At 32.6% G+C, this 19,376-nt stretch overlaps 3 protein-coding genes across 12 annotated transcripts; 1 reads left to right on the top strand and 2 right to left on the bottom strand.

Moving 5' to 3' along the window:
• Positions 1–1,520: 1,520 nt before the first annotated feature.
• Positions 1,521–14,405, top strand: LOC133819374 (uncharacterized). 7 transcript variants are annotated; one of them, XR_009886325.1, is made up of 5 exons: positions 1,521–1,778; positions 6,688–6,764; positions 7,216–7,351; positions 12,818–13,782; positions 13,882–14,405. XR_009886325.1 is itself a non-coding variant. In XM_062252604.1 (3 exons), the coding sequence occupies exons 1-3, from the start codon at positions 1,647–1,649 to the stop codon at positions 12,915–12,917; spliced, it is 357 nt and encodes a 118-aa protein (XP_062108588.1). In that variant the 5' UTR covers positions 1,521–1,646; the 3' UTR covers positions 12,918–14,405. The 7 variants fall into 7 exon arrangements, 1 of the variants encoding a protein (XP_062108588.1); XR_009886326.1 differs by having other exon boundaries at positions 7,227–7,351; positions 12,818–14,405; XR_009886323.1 differs by having other exon boundaries at positions 12,818–14,405.
• LOC133819373 (proline-rich receptor-like protein kinase PERK3) lies at positions 3,372–7,047 on the bottom strand. 4 transcript variants are annotated; one of them, XM_062252601.1, is made up of 8 exons: positions 6,799–7,047; positions 5,612–5,789; positions 5,269–5,507; positions 4,975–5,101; positions 4,811–4,882; positions 4,525–4,708; positions 4,290–4,425; positions 3,372–4,004 (listed from the first exon to the last, which is right to left on the bottom strand). In XM_062252601.1, exons 2-8 carry the CDS (start codon positions 5,766–5,768, stop codon positions 3,756–3,758), a joined length of 1,164 nt encoding a protein of 387 aa, XP_062108585.1. In that variant the 5' UTR covers positions 5,769–5,789; positions 6,799–7,047; the 3' UTR covers positions 3,372–3,755. The 4 variants fall into 4 exon arrangements, with proteins under 4 accessions (XP_062108585.1, XP_062108586.1, XP_062108584.1 ...); XM_062252602.1 differs by lacking the exon at positions 6,799–7,047 and adding an exon at positions 6,408–6,479; XM_062252600.1 differs by lacking the exon at positions 6,799–7,047 and having other exon boundaries at positions 5,612–5,986.
• Positions 14,406–14,559: 154 nt separating the features above from the next.
• LOC133815468 (uncharacterized) lies at positions 14,560–15,743 on the bottom strand. The gene is made up of 3 exons (XM_062248307.1): positions 15,500–15,743; positions 14,797–15,308; positions 14,560–14,712 (listed from the first exon to the last, which is right to left on the bottom strand). The coding sequence occupies exons 1-3, from the start codon at positions 15,741–15,743 to the stop codon at positions 14,560–14,562; spliced, it is 909 nt and encodes a 302-aa protein (XP_062104291.1).
• Positions 15,744–19,376: the final 3,633 nt, after the last annotated feature.

Below are 19,376 nucleotides of genomic sequence, written 5' to 3'. Positions count from 1 at the left end.
GAGACAAGTGTAACAAGGCCCCTTGCCACTAGGAGCCTTGCAAGGCACGACAAGTGTATGGGTCATTACCACCTCGCATCTATGCCTTGCAAATGAGGGCCACATGGCATTGATCTCATGAGGTACGGAGTCCACTGACGAACTGAAAGGAGTTAGAGTACGGACATAGTACCCACATCAGATGAGTAGTGGTGGTATGAGCGAAGTACCTTTCGTTGTCCTCACCAGCCACTCCCCTGACACCCGTACCAGACAGGTAGTGGAGATGCACCCACCAACCCTGATCATGTACTGGAGCAGACACCACTACCCCTGAGACCACTCACCTGGCAATGTACTGGCGTACTATCTGGTCCCCTGGACCACATTGTATCAGGGGCCATTAGAGCCCCCTATAAAATAAATTCCACTCCCATTTGGAAGGGGGTTGAAAAATTTACTGTAGAAAGTGCACCATAGTGAATGAAAAACTGATTTCACCATTGTTCTTCTGCAATTGATCTTAGAGTTGATACTTAAATTTCTAAGGCTTTTTCTATTGATAATCTTGATCTTGCAATTCTTTCCAACTTAACTTAGTTGACGAGTTCGCACCGTCAACAGCTACAATCACTTGATAAAAATAAACTATCAAACAAATTTATAAGATAAAAAAAATGATATGTATGACTTTATTATTTTTAAATAAATATGATTTAATTATTTAAATTATCATAAAATATCTTAAAAATATCCTATTTTAATTAATTAATTTATTCATTTTTGTTTAAGTTTATGTTTGTTCTAGTTTTTTAATTTGATAGTGACAACAAGAGATTGTATATTATATTAATATTATACATAGATTTTAAATTTAAGTTTGTTGCTAGTTTTTTTTTAAAGAAGTTTGTTTCTAGTTAATAATAGATTATATTATATTATATGTTTAATATGATATTATTCTAATACGTGAAGTTTAAGTTTAATTAAAATTTATTTAAGTTATAAAATTTATAGTTTTTATTATTTTTAAATAATAATCATTGTAAAATATCTTATTTTAATTTATTTAATTATTTAATTTGATTTAAGTTTAAATTATATTTATAATCTACCGTTAAATATAAGAATATTATGTTATATATAAGAATATTTTGTTAAAGTTAACGAAAAAATAAAAAACTGTTAAAACTAAGAATTTTCGTTAATTACACATTTATTATATAAAAGAGATATTATTTATTTAAAAAAAAATTATATGGAAATATAAAAATATAATAAAAATAATTCATAAATTTTTTAAATAAAATTAAGCAAGTGTTGAATTGTCTAGTAAATGTATATTTATGTAAATGAGTAAATATATATATAAATATTTAATTGATGCAAAGAAAATATAGAGGTGTGATGTAAAAGTTTGATGAAAATAAAGAATGTGTAATTTTAATGAACTATTTTGAAGAATTGTTTAGAACTTATTATAAGAATGTATAAGAAAGCAGAAGCGCAAAATATTTATCTCGATTGGCAAAATAATTTTTGATTTTTTTTTCCTACTGAAAGAAGTTTTGTAACTTAAGTTATAAAAATGATCTCATTATGGATTGGTTTTATATCATAGTAGTCATTAGTGTATATCTCTCAAAAACCGATATGATGGTTTGAAGATGGCGATGGAGCCGAATGTCAACAATTTTGTTCTGGAATCTCAGCTTATTATGTGCAACAACAGTCAAAGGGGTCGCTTTGATTTTGAAGACCAAAAGGGTGGCTGCTCCTATATATCTCTGATTCTGATTGTAAGAGAATTTCTTTTCCTCCAAAATTTCCTTAACTTAGTGGCAGATACTAATTCGAAATTTGCTTTAAAGTTTAACCCTCCATACTAGCAGTTTCTGCATACAATGCTGGATTGCCAACTCCTTGTTCACATGGTGTTTGTTTAAAGACCTAGCTGCAAGAAAAAATAATTAAAAAATAACATTGTGGCAAAAACTCAAGGGCACTCTTACCAATGCATTCAAATCCCTTTTCACGAGTTTGTTAAAAAAAATATTTTTTCATGAGGGCGGAGCATGAGGCATGTGAGGCTCCTAAAAAAATTAATTCTAAATTTGTACGCAAATTTATTGTTATTTGCGTTTTGGCTACCGCAAATTACTAGTGTTCAATAATATTTCTAGGGATGTCTGTGGTAGGTAAGTTTTTTTATTTTATAAGTACGACATGACCTAATTTTTTTTAGGTGTGTATTTCAACCTTCTTTTTAATATACTAAATTATTCTTCAGGATTTCCTGAACATATATAAGTGATGCTGTAACTATAACAAAAATCGTCGTCTAAAAAAAAAATTAGATTATGACTTATTCATGTGTGTGAAATTGGAGTATGCTTAGGGTGAAAAAGCTTACTCTAGGCTAAATATGCCCAATATTTCTACTATAATTATTATGTTGTCCTCATTCAATTTTTTATTTTCTATTTTGTCCTCACTAAATTTTTTTGCTCTTTTTCCATGTGAATACATAAACAAGAGCCACTCTTTTTGCGTAGTGCAAAATTGTAGTCGCAGTACAAGGTTTTGAGAAACTATATCTTTCTGGTTTTCGTCAAATGTGAATGATTGAGTGCATTGGATAATAGTACTACTTTACTAGTGGTAACTTTTTATGTTCTGTGTTTTTTTTTTCTTGTTCTCTTTTGTGGTATATTCCTTGTAAATGTGTGAAAAGTAATGATAAATTTACCTTTGGTTGAATTTAGAATTAGGGAGGCAGTACCTAAAATCTTTAGTGGACCAACAATCCAAATCATGAGTGGATCTTAGTGGGAAAAAGAGGGGACAAAGGAATCATGTGGGACAAGTGAAGCAATTGTATGATATTTGGTTTTTACATTAAGTTGTCTTAGAACAATTAATGCTTATTCTGACAATATGAGGTAGTAGTACATTCAAAATTCAAGATCCAGTCACAGACTAATGATTTTATTTGGTCTTATAATTGTAACTAACTTACATTGTGATGAAACAACAATTTTCTAAACTTTTTGGGGTCATTTCAATACCATCTGTTGGGTGGATTTTCATGAAATAGTGTCAATATTCCCTAGGGGTGAAGCAGTGAACTCTTGGGGAAGAGGCTTGTCACATCACCATCTCTAGTCTGTTTTCATGAATCAATTTACTTGTACCTCAATCAATGAGACATGTTTGCCCATATATGATTCTTGAGCTTTCTCCATTGGAATTCTTTGGTTTCAACACATACCCTTGATTCTAATGAGTGTTATATAAACCTTTTTTTTCTGTTAAGAAGAAGTAAGTCTGTAGTCCTAAGTTAACTCAGTTCCAATTCATGGTCAAAGTTTCAAGCTATGCATAACATACTCTTACCAACACAAGATCCAAATGTTATGAATATTATTAATTTTGAGTCTTGTGACTGACTGTCTCAGTAGTGCCAAACAATGACATATATTTCAATTTAATGAATTACAGACAAAGCTACTACAGTGGTACTATGCAAACTTTCTTTATCAAATGGCTGCTAATTTTTTTTACTTTGTTGTGATTTTGAACAATTCATATAATTCTATATAAAATAATCAGCTTCACTTTATGTCTTCCCGTCCCCAAAAACAATTTTCTACCCCAGCCCAAGTTGTTTGATTATTCTTGTGGTAAACTTTTAAGTTTAGCACAAGCATTATGAGCAACCCCACCAGCAACTTTGCTTCTCTTCTCTTTTTTTATTGATTTATAGGCTTCATTTTTCAACTAAATAGTTGACTTCCTAGTGTGATTGTTGTGGTAGTGCCTTCCCCCATGACTGTTGTTAGTGCCATCTCTTTCTCTTGAATTCTTTCTAGTTCAGCCACAACTCTTTCCATCTTTGGCCGCCTTTTTCCTGGAAAACTCATACAGTGTAGAGTCAACTTGATCAAATCCCTCATTGCCTCTAGTGTGAAGCTTCCGGCCAGACGGTGGTCCACAAAATTATTTATACTCAATCTTGATTCCACCTTCACAAAAGTCATGAAAAACCATTAAAAATTTCATGTTTTCACCCAAGTTACAACACAAGTATAGTTAAACTGGTGTAGTTTAGCTTTGCCTTTGAAAGGTTCTTTGGTTTATCGTTAGCCAACTAAGTACAACAATACTGCTTTGGTAGACATTCTTAACAATGTCTTGATTATGTTTCAAAAGACTAGGACAGTCAATTCTCTCCTTTCTTGTTTCACAAGTTTGAAACTCATTAATCTTTTATGAACTCATACTAATATAGTTATTAATGTTCTACTTACCCATTGAACTAAGCTTTCATTGGATCCTAATATGTCATTGCGCAAGGCCTCTTGTCCAGTCACAAGCTCCAGAAGAAACACTCCAAAGCTGTACACGTCACTCATTTGAGATGCAGCCTCAGATGTTGTTCCTATCCTATAGTTTGGCAATAGGTAAGATCAACTGAAACATTAGTCAAAAAGCTTTTCCTTCCATAAATTGAGTAAAATTTAATGAGAAGAAAATTTAAATTACTCTGGATCTTGGAAAACATTGACACTAGACAAGCGGGATGGACCTGCTTCTTCGATCTTTTCAAGCAGCTTTGCCACTCCTGCATCTGCAACCTTGGCAATGAAATTCTCATCAACTAGAACATTGGCTGTCTTGAAGCTCTTATGCACCATTGGAGGCCTTAGGCTATGCAAGTGGCATAAACCTGCATTTGTTTAGGAAAAAAACAAACTTTCTTTTTCCAATCAATTGTTTGTTATTTCTTATTGAAGTCAAGAGCACTAAGTAAGCTTCTGAGGTTATCTACCTTTAGCTGCTCCTAGAGCAATGGATAGTCTTTGCTTGAATTCTAGTCTAGTTGGTGGATCTTTTCCAGTATCTGGGAAAACAATCAATTCAAATAGGTAACTCTGAACACAAGCTATCATTGGAGGAAGGAAAACTTAATCCATATAAACAAAAGATCCATACCATACAAGTGATTACACACACTGCCATTTGGCAAATATTCAAAAACCAACATCTGGGATCCACTTTCCTGGCAGTAGCCGAGTGGAGTAACTAAATTTCGATGACGAATCTCTGAAAATGAAGCTGCCTGTTGGAGAAACAATCTGTTATTTTCTTTCCACAAATGGTCATGGACCATATTTTCATGTCATTTGATTTTGAACATGTGAAATAAGGAATGAAGATTTGATCTGTGCACAAAACATAAATGGAATCAGTTGTGAGAATTCTTGTTGTTCTTAGTGTTACACATACCTCGACAGCAAATTCTTGTCTATGCGAACCTGCACGCCTTTTGATAGCCACAACAGACCCATCATGGAGAAAACCTTTATACACAGTGCCAAAACTTCCATAACCAATGAGGTTGCTTTCATTGAAGTGTTTTGTAGCTTGTTCCAACTCCTCCATTGTGAACTGCCTTGCTCCAACTGGTCCAAATGGAGACAGATGCTCCACACCTGATGAGCTCTCTCCCCTTCTATTCCATTCCACTGTGATTTTTGTGAAGATTATTAATCAATGACTTTACCAAAAGGAAAAAAAAAATGTGAATTGAATTAGCGCCTGGAAAGTCTTTACCAGAATAACAACTCACCCAGTGCAGATGGATCTGATGAACCTGTGTCTGAGTTCTTGTTTGTAAACTTTTGCCAGTGAAACTTGCAGAACCAAACAAGTCCTATGACCACTACTATGAATGCTATTGCCCCTGCAGCACCTCCAACTATGGTTGTTGTAGTTTGCTTTGACATGTCTCAAACTCCTCTTCAGGCCTTTGACAATAAAAAAATATAAACATTGAACCTCTGATGTAAGAAGAATTGACTTGAGTGTTGATCAACCCAATTACTTAAAACAAGCTAAGAAAGCTGAGCATCCATCTCTGGTTCCAAAACTACATAAACAAAAATCCAAGACTATGATGAGATTTTGACATCTCTAGAGGGAAATTTAACATCAAATTCACCCTCTTTTGGTTGAAATGGTTTTCCATCACTCTGACAAATTTTCATAAATGCTGACTTGCTGATCTCAAGAATCTACTTTTGGAGAAGTATAACCAATAGATAAACACAATGCCTCATTTGTTTGTTTTTTTTGGGATACCCCACTTTGCTGTCCAGCATTCATGAGCATCTCGTCAAGTTGGCACTAGAGAATCTCCCAACACTGAATAACATTCTATTTACTTACTGGTTTGAAAGACAGAAGATATATGTATATATTAGTAACCTTTCTCTAATTGCTGATATAAACTTAAGGCTGGTCTAGATTTGGCATTGCTTACTAAGTAGTTGTCATCTGTGCTTAAAAGAAAAAAAATGAAAAAAAAGAGAAATTTAGTTTTTGCTTACCCAAAAGTTATGTCAAGTAAAAGACGATAGACTAACCTGCTATGCACACTTTCATGTAGTTCCCACATAGCATACAAAAAGATGATTAACTTTAATCATCTTTGTTTTTTTTTAAAAACTTTTGTTTCTGGTAAGATATGAATAAGATGATTAAGTTTACTACTGTACTTGATTCTCTCAGAACCAAAACTTCTATGCTCCACCTGGTTTATGTTATCAGTTGTTACTTACTTACAACACTGTAAGTAAATACATATGATATGATAACATATTATTGTATATATGTTCTAGTAATACGTACGTGCCATATGAACAGGTGAGAAAGTGACTTTAATCAGGTTGGGGTTGCTGACACCAGAAGACATAATTATTGAAATGGATCAAAAGGAAAAGGTAGTTATCACTCTATTGATTCCAAGTCTCTTACCTGATTCACTCTCTCTTCCTTTTTGCCTCTTTTTTGTCATCTGATCTGGAAAGGAGAAGAGGGTTGCTTCCTGTTTTTGTGTACAGAAAATGGGACTATTCCTCTTATGGGGTCATGACAGCTGAGCAAACAAGACATTACCTCAGCTAGTTTAACTCACTTCTCTTCTCATGCCTTCAATCTCTTGGTTTTATCGTCTTAAAATGAATATATATATTTCTCTTTTCACAAACTTCTTCTCCTTTTGCCTTCAATTCTTCTGCGTGTGTACCTATAGAGATATTCATATCTGTATTATATTTCTATATTTATTGAACTGTGGTGGGGAAGATTATTGAGCTGTAATGTAAGTCTCTCTCTCTCTCTCTCTATCTATCTCTCTCTCTCTCTCATATTTATTTATTTTGTTTTGGCTAGTGATTTTGTAGGCTTGTAAGTTTGGCTGGAAAGCAGAAGGGTATTGGTGGAAAGGAGATTTGTCATGTTGTGGTGGACACTTGATTATACACAAGAGGCCCATATCAGAAAAGCCATTCCATGAAGAAATTAAAAGGTTAGTATATAGTATATACTATTAGAAAGGAGAGTTTTTTAAGTTTAAAGATGCTTTCTTTTTTAGGGTATTATTATTATGACTACTAATACATTTGGTTTCACCTTGAGAAAAATGTGTGAAAAAGATAAATATGTAGATTGTAGGAAGAGTACTTGTGAAACTATTGGTAGTAGTAGAGAGAAGGTGACCACTGTTTTTAATGTTTTCTGAAAAAAAAAAGCTCTGGGGAATCTCAAAGACTAGATAGATAGATACATACATACATACATTACACACACACATACATAGATTAATCAGCTACCCACTTTTTATGTTGAAGAATGCCAAAATTCAAAATCAGTACATTGGCATTTTACTGGCTTTTATGTCTGTTTTGGTGTAAATTGATGAGATCTAATGTTAGAGATAGGGGGGACCATTGTGAGACTACCCTTTTGGCCATTTTGGCTTCTTGATATTGGACCCTTTGGTGGTCAGGTCATAGATATTTTTTTTTAGACATATGAATCAAAACCACTTTTAAGGTTTCATAAAACAGTTCTTTTGATGCTTTTTCTTTTAACACAATTATGTAAAGTTGGTAAGTGGTTTACATGTTCATAGTTTGTACATTTTCATATTCTTCTGAATCATTATAAGGCTAATAATTACTCATTAACTAACTGGTCTCTCAATTGAGTGCTTCTCCAGTTTTAGCATACATGAACTATAATTAAAGTCTGAACACTTACAAATCTCAAAATACCCACTTTGTCAAAACTTGAGTTGACAAACTTAGTATCCACAAATTGACTAGATCATTACTATATACGCTGCTTTCAATACAACTCATCATGTCAGGCATCTTTTTCCATTTTCTTTGCTGTAACCCTGCAATTTTCTCAGCAGTAGCATTGCAATCTATATATCTATATCTATGTATATACACATACTTGTTAAAATAAATAAAAAATTATTCAATTACTAGCAGAAGATCCATGAATAATGTTGAACATTTACTATATAACATGTACTAATTTTTACTTTTAATTTTTAAAAAAAAAAAAAAAAAGTCCTAGAGATAAAGTATTTTCTAGTCCTACTAGTGGCTTTAAAATTTTACCCATGTGGGATTAGACCATTCTTTATCAAGTTGCATTTACTTTATGTCCTTTCTACATATTAAATATTTAGAATAATAGCAAGAAAATAAAAAAGGAAATTTGTCTCCTACTGCATGTTAATTCAGCGATCTATATCTCATTGTACATATATAATATTACACTGTATGAGAAAAAGTTGTGCCGTATATATATATTTTAAGATTGAAGTACTGCTGGAGTTTCTAATCTTGACAGTTTTCATTGAATACCACATCGAGCTTGAACTTTGTGGAAGGTAATTTGTTCTATGTTAAAAATGTTTGGGTTTTTTTTTATATTTTCACAACCTTAATAAAATTATTACTGAATTTTTAAGTAATAAAATATTAAAAAAATTTAACCAAATTTAATAATATTCTACATCACTAACTCACTTCTTAACAGTTTCACATTTGTTGCTTTGCTCTCATTTATTTAAGCATGAAATTAAAAGTTCGACTGCAAAGCATGAAATTAAAAGTTTAATGGTTCAAATGATTTGCCGGTACTTCATAATCTTGACCTTGATGAAGTACTCATAGGAGAGGCTACTATGCCTATGACATACTCGAATAAAGGAACGATTATGAATAATATCTATATGTTGGGATTTGTGCACTTAAAACGTATTTCTGTATGAACGATTACTGTTAATTAAATAAAATTAATATTTGACACTCATATTTGTATTTAATTATACATGTCATTTTTCATGAAGATCCAATATTATTGATGTGGTCTTGAATTAATTATATGTATAATGATATATATATATAATGATTTAATTCAAGATAATAATATAAAAATTGTTCGTAATCACTAAATAAAGTGAGAGTTTTATTTAATAAAGATTATAAGGACGTTCTATCTTCTATTTAAGACAGAGCAGTTTATCAAGACTGTTAAGTGTAGCGACACAGAGAGATAGATGTACCATATACAATATAGATTGTATAGGATTGGGACACGATGAAAGAAAGAACTTTTGATATTCTCCGTTAAAATATAGAAGTTAAACATTTATCAATCGATGATCGTTTAAGACTTGACCTCAATCCTGAAGTGAGTAATGAACTCATATTTGTGTTTTTATGACCTTTGACTTATCGGGTAAGGTTCAATATTCCTACGACTGAATTCCTGATATTTTGGAGTTATAGAACTACAAATGGATGAGAATATACTACACATATATGGAATCTGCTCCTTACTTAAATGAAAGCAGATTAGTTGTTCCTTTTAATGTTGATTCGTGGTTTGAACATAGAGCGCTTGTTAGAGAACATAATTTTCATTCTGCAATTAAATTTATAGAATAATGTTCATTAGATGATCAATGGAACTAATTGATAACGATATAATTAGAGGGTGAACAAACATTAAGACCTAACTTTAATAATGAACAACTAGTTGAGGGTCATAACTCATGCAATGACTAAATCAATGGATGAATTTATAGTTATAGCTTCTAATAATATAAGATTGCAGTTTTGAGAGTTCAACTATGAATTTCTAGTAGAATAATTCATAGTTAATAAATTAATTAATGAAACTAAAAGTTTGTGAAATTAATTAAATTATTGAAACTTAGAATACGGGTCCATACTGTCCCCACTAGCTCGATAACACAGAAGTAGGAATTTGGTATTAAACAGAAAAAATTAAAAAAATAAAGTATTTTATTTTTTAATCTCACAAATTAATATTATTTGTGAAATAATATTTAATGGCAAATAAAATTACATTAATAATTTTGTGAAATTAATTTTTATTGAAAATTAAGTTGAATGATATTTAATTTTGTGGTATAATTGTATACTACCTAAAATAATATGATAAAAGCCCAACAAATAGCATTTTATAGAAATAAAATACCACATGGCTCAAAGCCCTGTAGTTGGCGCCAATCACAGTCCAAATAGATTGTAGCCCACACATAGACCCAATGAGATTAGGGCTATGTATTTTTTTGATTGTTATATTAATAGAACATAACATTATGAGAATAAGACAACAGATGTAATTTCACGTTATATTTGTCAAGAGAGAAAAATAGGAAACTTTGTTCTCTTTGAATTGTGAGAAGAAGACCTTCTGTTGAGATTAAAAAATGTGTTATTGTGTATCCTACCAAATAACATAGACATCCACCTGTCTCATTCTCTTTGTGCAAGTCATAGTATGGAAGATGGTGGGTTAGGAGGCTAAGATGTTATTTGATCTACACGTGTTCTACGTCTAGAAAATGCATTTGTATTTTTTTTATTCATATTCATGTTGCATGAGAAAGATCTCATTTTAGTTATGATTTCTATAGTGATTCATTCTTATGCTTTAATAATTGTTATTATCGCATTTAAATGTTATCACATGCTTCTGCTGGACTATCAATCACATGATCAAAATACTAACAATTGGTACCAGAGCCATGGTTGAGATCATGTGTCATTAATCTGATCTATGTTTATTTTGAATGTATGAACACATAGAACACATGTTTTATAAGTGAGCTTAAGGATTGTTCTTATTTCTATTATATTTTGAATATGTTGAATGAATGTGATGAATGAGATTGATCGTTAACTATATAGTTCTCTTTGTTTTTGGTTTTATTCTTAATTTTTTTGAATTAGTTTCAATGTACACCCACATTGTTTTGTTGGGTACATATTCTTTGTAATTCTTTAAATTTATAGTTTTTAAAATTTGAATTATGTTCTTGAATGAGATGATATTCGATAAGATTGTAAATTTTACAAAATTGTTTTGGATTACTTTGAAATGTTTATTGTAACCATGATAATTGATATTGATCAATTCATTTTTTTAAGGCTAGCCATGGCTTCACTTTAGTGCACAAAATAAAAATAAAAATGGAGAAGTCATCCGTAAATGCATACTATGGGGAATGTTAGCAGCAGCAGCAGCATGTTAGATTCTGTGGATTTTGGTTCAAGTCGGGACTTAGTTGAAAACTCGTAGCAACGGTTATGAATTTTATAAGTTTAACTTATAGTTTAAGAATATTAATTATAACATAAAGTTTGATTAATATTGCTGTTCCAGAAATATATTTATTATAACCTAAGGTTTAGATAGAACCATTAAGAGCATGAAACTTGTCATAATCATGTTTATTTAAGGATTTAAGTATTTTTAAATAAAAGAAAGATCTAGAAACTCTAGAACCTTCCAGAACCATTAAGAGCATGACACTTGTCATAATCATATTTATTTAAGGATTTAAGTATTTTTAAATAAAAGAAAGATCTGGAAACTCTAGAACCTTCCAGAACCATTAAGAGCATGACACTTGTCATAATCATGTTTATTTAAGGATTTAGGTATTTTTTTAATAGGATAGTTTCACTCCTCAAACTCTATAAATAGGACCTAGTGCTCAGCCATTTCCTTCATTCTTCAAGCATTTGATCAGAGCCCCTAAGGTGCTAGATTACCATAGAGAGATACACTTGGGTTTGGGATAAAAGCTTTATCATTCTAAGCTTTTCTAAACACTTGGGAAGTGAGAAATAGTGTGATTTCAGTATTAAGGTTTAGATCAATCCATAAGATCAATCAAGGTATTCCTATTCCTAAGCTCAGTTCTTTATAATCCTTTAGTTTTCTTTAGTTTCTTTTATTCAGATCCTAACTCTTGTTTATGATTCTTGATTAGGTTTTAAGTTCTTGAAACTTAAGGTCCTTCTTGGTAAGTTTCTTCCTGGATGATTTAGTTTTCATATTCATCTTTATTCTTAGATATTCTCACCTTTTCTACTGTTGGTTTATAGGAGTATTCTAATCCCGTTCTTGTTCCCAAATATCCAGGCTTTTGGTAAGGAAAATATGATAGATTTTATGTGTTTATGTTTATGTTATGATAAGTATATGTATAGTATGTTTTGTAGTCCTTGGGCATATGACTTGTTTAAACAACAAGCCCCAAGAATATGTTTTCAATCGCTTGGGCATGCGACTTGCTTAGATAAGCAAGCCCCAAGAATTTATGATCGGGCATATGCCTTGCTTAGATAAGGAAGCCCCATAAATTTATGATTGGGCATATGACTTGCTTAGATAAGGAAGCCCCAAGAAGTTATATTGGGCATATGACTTGCTTAGCTAGCAAGCCCCACAAATTTATGGGCACATGACTTGCTTAGCTAACAAGCCCCAATAATTTATGATGGCCATTATTGTTATAGTCCTATATGATATATGTTGTTATAATCATACATTATATAGTATATGTTTGTGATATAGTCTTACGTTATGATATGTGATTGTTAGTAGATTTTCCTTGCTGGGCATTAGGCTCACTCCTTTATTTTTTTTTCAGTGTAATGCAGGAAAATGAACATGGAAAGGATTCTTGGTACCTTGGCTTGTGTGTTAAGGATGAATGGACTGCGTGTCGATCGAGGAAGACATTTATTTAGTCTTTTGAATTATGTTTCTTTTGAAATTCCGCATTTAGTTTTTGAACAATTAATGTAAAGTTGTGTTTTATGTTTTACAAAAAATGGGTACCCATGCCATACTACATTTTAAACTTATAATTTTATGTTATTGATACAATATTTATTTTGGAGTTTTAATAAAGTTGTGATTATTTCTTATGTATATTTTCTCAATTAGTAGTAGTTATTTCTAGCAAGGTCTTAGAAATAGTTGGGTCGTTACAGGTAACTAATCAAGTTTGACTTGATCAAGCAATGCGTGTACACATATGCCACAAGGCATATATATTTTTGGGATATTAGTAGCATAAGTACCCAATGTTTGGGGAAAATACCCGGCATGGACCCAATCTTTTTTTTAGTGGGTAAAGTATCCAAACTTCCTAAAACTGTAATTTCGTCCAATTCCGTCAATAGAGTCTCCGTTAGTGGGCCATAGTGGACACGTGTAGGCTCCAGATTAATCCAATGTTTAATTTTTAAAAACAAAAAAAATATTTTCAAATTTAATTTCATTATTATTATTATTTTATTTTTAAAACCTAAAAAATAAAACCCCGAGACCCACGAAGAGAAGCCATTTTCGAAGAGGCTGCAAGGAAGAAGTCGACGGTGGAAGAAGAAGCCATTTTTGAAGACCTAAGGAAGAAGGAGGACTGGAAATATGGAGGGTGAAGGTTCATTTTGCTCTTCTGGTCGAGTACACAGCAGAGGGAGGTATTGAGGTAGGGGTCCAGTGAGGTATGATGGAGAAACATGTGATTGTGGCTTAACGTCGACATTGAGGACCTCTTGGACTAATCGAAATCCTGGTAGAAGATTCATAACATGCTATAGAATGAAAGTAAGTTTTTTTTTGTTTTTAAATTTTCTCTTGTTCTTGATTATTCATGGTTTGAATGGTGTTCTTGAAATAACTTGTATATTTTCTTCCTTATTACAGTCAGAGGGGGGATGTGATTTTTTTCGTTGGGTGGATCCAGAAACTTGTCAAGGTGGAAAGGATTTGATTCCGGATTGGGTCAAGAGAATTGAAGGTGAAGATTGCAATGGGGAGGAAAATGTGGTAATGATCAGAGACATGTAGAAATAGGTGACAAGAAAATTGGGAAACAAGTTTGTATAATGTGTACTCATCCAAATAGTAGTCTTTGGTTGAATATAAGTTGGGGGAAACTATATTTTTTTTTGGTAGTTGTCATTGTGCTAGTATTGCTGCCGAAGTAGTGGTGGTTTTACAAATGTAATGGTCTCATGAGTTGTAACAATGACAAATGAATTGAAATGAAATTGTGCTACTTTTTTGTTTGTGAAAATTGGTGTGTTTTGATTGACAATTTTATGTTAAATTGTGTTGAGGGCACTTGGTTGTATTGGTGCATTTAACAAATTACATAATAACAATAACATAGGCATCAACATAAAGACCAATACAACATTAACCAGTTTTCAGCAAGTTCCTTTGGTTAGATTAAACATATACATAATACCTGTTGGCAATATTTTAAGGGTTGTACCTTATACATAAAATCAAAATTAAGCCAACATGTCAAAACAAAGTGTTTTTGTAGTTAATTAAATCAAAGGCATGACTTAAAATGAAATGTTCCAACTGCCTAATCTAAGGATGTTCAGTGGTTTGTGGATGTGGCTGAGATGATGAAGCTTGTGCTGCCTCTCTTGCCTTTTGTCTCACCCTCCTCTTCATTCTTTTGATAGTTTCTGGTGTTGGATTTTTCTTTGGTGGTCTTCCCATTCTTCTCTGTTGAACAGGCTGCAAACAACATACCTTAGCATTAATAAGTTGTAATTATCAGTTCATATCAAAACAAAAGGAATATAGAATTTTCCCCAATACATGTTCTGTAGGCTGACTCTTACAAGTACGTCGAGAGTGACCTTGTTTCCCACAGCTGCTGCAAAAGTTTGCCTGACCTACTCTTCGAGCTTTTGTGGCATTGGGGGCAGGAGGTTCATCTGGTTCTCTTTTCCTTGATTTCTTAGGTCTCCCAGGCAAGACATTCTCAGTAGGTGGAGAAATAGGATTATGTCCTGGATCTGGCCACTTATGAGGTGATGGCATTGGCTCTATAATACCAGCATACAGAGCTATAAAAGCCTCTTTCTTGTAAGCCGAATCCACAAAATCCATCACATTTAAGTTGGAGCTCCAAATGGCAGCCAAGGCATGGCCACAAGGTATACCAGTCAATTGGTAACCTTTACAAGTACACACCCTATCCATCAAATTCACAAAGAACCACTCTGAGTCACGAAAATGTACTTGGATTTTGTGTGAGTCTGCTCTAGTGGACTGGAAATGTCTGGCCACATGCTTGTTCTTTTCAATGGCCTCCCTAACCCTCTTTCCTACAGGATGCACCCATTTGGAAACACTTTCATACATAATCTAATCATTAATCAGAATCGAATCTTGTCTAGTAAGGTAATCATAGGCTTCTCCCTTGCATCCAATATTTCTAAGTTGAAGCTTTCACACAAATTGTTCAATAACATATCATACTTTACATGGAACCTAAAATGACTCCTGCTCCACTCACTTGGATTTTTCTTCATCAACAAATTATATGCCTTCTCAATAACCTCTTTAAGTGATGCCATTTTTTTCTTGAAGTCCTCGGGTGTTGCAGCCCTTGCACATGCCCACAACTTTTGTTTCAGCAAAAGACCAGGAAACTCTTTCTTGAGGTTGGAATGTAGATGTCTCACACAAAATCTAATTTCTGCACCTTCAAATACAGAACCCAAAGCATTCCCTAAGCCTTTTTGTCTATCACTAATCATAGTGATTTTTGTATGATCTATTCCTTCAAAATCCTCCTTCAACAAATTTAGGAACCAAGTCTATGTATCACTTTCCCCCAAATCATTAGGCATATGCATAACAAATTCCTCTTCACCATCACCCTTTTCTCCTTCTACATCCTCATAACCATTTATGACCATTTCAAACTCCTTCTTATCCATGACATAATCATCCGCTTTAGCACTAACAACCACATCTACCTTAACATCAGCATCATTAGGCAGCTCCTCAATGACACATCTTTTCAATGCAGCTGGGGATGAGGAACAACATTGGGGGGGGGGGGGGGGGTTACATGTGGTGCTTGTTCCAAACTGCTATCCCAACCAAGTTTCAAGACTTTCTCTGGCAGAATTATATAAACATCAACATGTCTATATTTTTTTACCTCCATATCTTCCAACAGCTCAAGTACATTCTTGTCTGTGATTATTCTCTTCCCAACATGGAACTCTTTACCTTTCGGTGTGAACCAGAAACCAAACGGAAGCTCATATCCAATCTCCTTGACAAACCTCTCCATGTCCAACATGCCAAACTCATCCATAACACAACCATCAAAACAAGCCACTTGTCCTCCCTCATATTTCAACTTTCCATTTGGATTAAACCAATTGCCCCCGTGATATACATTTAGTGTGAACATCTCTGAATTCAATCCTAGCCATCCAAAATAGTCAAACATTAATAATCCCCCACATACTTTAAAACTCAGCACATGTTAAAACAAAAGACAACCACAACCCCAACCCAATGCAAAGATTCCACAAAAACAGTATGTGGGACAGTAAAAAACATCTTTATAACCAAAATTGTCAAGCACTACTATTAATGCACTTACTAAGAATTTAGTAAAAAAAAATGTATAAAAATGGAACCCAATGCAAAACCTGGTGGTCCCAAAAACCTATTCATGATTTTGTGCAAGCACAAGGATAACGGTAACAAACACAACCATTTTTTGTCTGAAAACTTACCATAAATAGGACTTGGAACCGATGCTTCCCTCCACGGCATTGTAGTCGTCTTCTCCAGCAAGCCGAACCAGAGCAAATGCCTCCTCCTCTGCCGTCCGTCGTCTTCGTCAATGTAAGGCCCGTCGTCTTCGTCAACTTGGCTTGTTCTTCGTCAATGGGGTTTTCAAGACTTTGGGTATTTTTCGTGGGTTTGGAGAGTATAACTGAACTTTAGGGGTTTTAGTTTTTAGGTTTTAAAAATAAAATAATAATAATAATAATGAAATTAAATTTGAAAATAATTTTTTTTTGTTTTAAAAAATAAACCTGGGATTAATCTGAAGCCTACATGTGTCCACTATGGCCCACTAACGGAGACCTTATTGACGGAATTGGACAGAATTATAGTTTTAGGAAGTTTGGGTATTTTACCCACTAAAAAAAAGATTGGGTCCATGCCGGGTATTTTTCCCAAACATTGGATACTTATGCAGCTATTATCCCTATATTTTTTTATACATAAAAAAAATAGTCTAGTTGTGAGTACACAAATTGTGCAAAAAGGAGATTTTTAAATTATTTAATTAATATGATTAATGATTTAATTTGAATAAATATATATTTTAATATTTGATATTTATGAAAATTATTTGGGTTGTTAGTCTTTTTGTTTAAGAAGCAAATAAAAAGAATATTTTCCTCCTTAAAAATAGGGAAGTTGGTGATGGTTACCAAATTTAAATTAATTATCTTATTAATTAATTAGATTCAAATTTTAAAATTTTAATTATATTAATTAAAATATTTTATTGCCAATTAAATTGTTAATTGATAATTTTGAGAAACAAGACATTTATGTCTTAATTCAAAATTAAGAAAGTTAATGGTTCATTTTTCTTAATTTTATTATGGGGAACATTTGACTATTAAATTAGTCAAATACAATATTTATGAAGCAAGATTATTAGTTTTCATTTCTTAATGAAAAATATTTGATTTATTAAAATCAAATATTGGTTTAAGAAATCACTAATAAGATTAATAATTAATTTTCATTTAGAGAAATAAAAATTATTTTTAATTATAATCCCAATAAATTAATTATAATAATAGTGTAAGAAACTATTCATTACCAAAAATTGATAATTTTTTTGGAAACTATTGGTTATTAATTAACAATTTATGAAATTATTATTTTAATAACAAAAGTTTAGGAAACTTTGATAAAATCCTAATTTTGGAAATTAGATCATCTCATTTAGAATTTAGGATTAACGTTTGAGTGTTTAATCCTGGAAGGCCGACAACAAAGGACAAAACTCATGGAGATTACAAGAAGCTTTGAAGCCCAAGGAATGTCTTGGTATATTTTTGTAATTTCATTTAACAGAGAGAACGCGGTCAATATCCTAATATTTAATTATATTGTATGATTGGTAACAAGTTGATATGATCACTTCACATGCCATATAGAATAGGAATGTCCAGTCATTGCATCATTTCAATGACATGCTATGCATGAATGTTAATTTTTATTAACATAAGGAAATTTCATTATTTATGTCTAATAATGTCTAATATTACCAAAAAATCCTAACACTAATAATATTTTCAATTTAATGCTAAACTTTCCTCTCATACCCAAAATACCCCTCCCATTATATCAAAAAATCACAAAACCTTCTCTTCCACTCTCCTCCCTCTCTCTCTCTAATTCTCACGAAATCATCCATAAAACCTACAGTTTTGTATAATTTTCTTGTCAAAATCATTGTTAGTCATCTCCATTGTCTCTGTGAAGTCGTTAATATCAAAGACAACATCTATTTTGAGAGTTTTTGGAGGAGAAAAACCATGGGTAATAAGATTTTACATTTTATGTGTTGGGTATTATTTGTTTACATTTTTTTGGCTATTTTGAACAGATCTGAGCCTATATTGGTGTATTTTTCGGGATTTTTTGAGAGATTCCGCGATCTGTGTTTTTCTGGGTTTTCTGCAATTTTTTTGCTCGATAGCAGCTTGATAACGGTTCGATGGTATGTAGAAGAAGGTCTTGTAAGAGCTTGATGTGAGCTCGATTATAGCTCGATAGGTTTGGGTTTTAGTGCTCGATGGAAACTCGATAAGGGTTCGATAAGGGTTCGCTTGGACCTTACAATATTTGAGCTCGATAGGTTTAGGTTTTCTCGATATGTGCTCGATATGAGCTCGATAGGGTTCGATGGAGGGTTTGGTTAGGTTTTATGGTCGATTTTGAGAAATGGTAGCTCGATGCTAACTCGATAAGAGCTCGATGCGGTTCGATAGAGGGTTTGGTTAGGTTTTTTGTTCAGTTTTGAGAAATGGTAGCTCGATGCTAACTCGATAAGAGCTCGATGCGAACTCGATAAAGCTCGATGTTAGCTCGATAAAGCTCGATAATGTTCTTTTTTAATGTATTTTTGAAAAAATGACAGTTTTCCTGACAATGTTAATGTTTTTTTTTCCAACATAGGCTCTATTGTCTACGTTTTTGTATCCTACAATGGTGTTTGGGAATTACAAGGGAATAAGTGGATTTTCAAGGACCCTCAATGCATGGTGATACCGATGGAGGATACTGTAACGTACTTGTAACTTCTTGACATATTGCACAAGGAACTTAAAGTTGAT

Source organism: Humulus lupulus, chromosome 2 (assembly GCF_963169125.1).
Source record: "Humulus lupulus chromosome 2, drHumLupu1.1, whole genome shotgun sequence".
Taxonomy (NCBI): domain Eukaryota; kingdom Viridiplantae; phylum Streptophyta; class Magnoliopsida; order Rosales; family Cannabaceae; genus Humulus; species Humulus lupulus.
The sequence above is the reverse complement of the archived record's forward strand: the minus strand, read 5'-3'. Positions and strand labels throughout refer to the sequence as shown.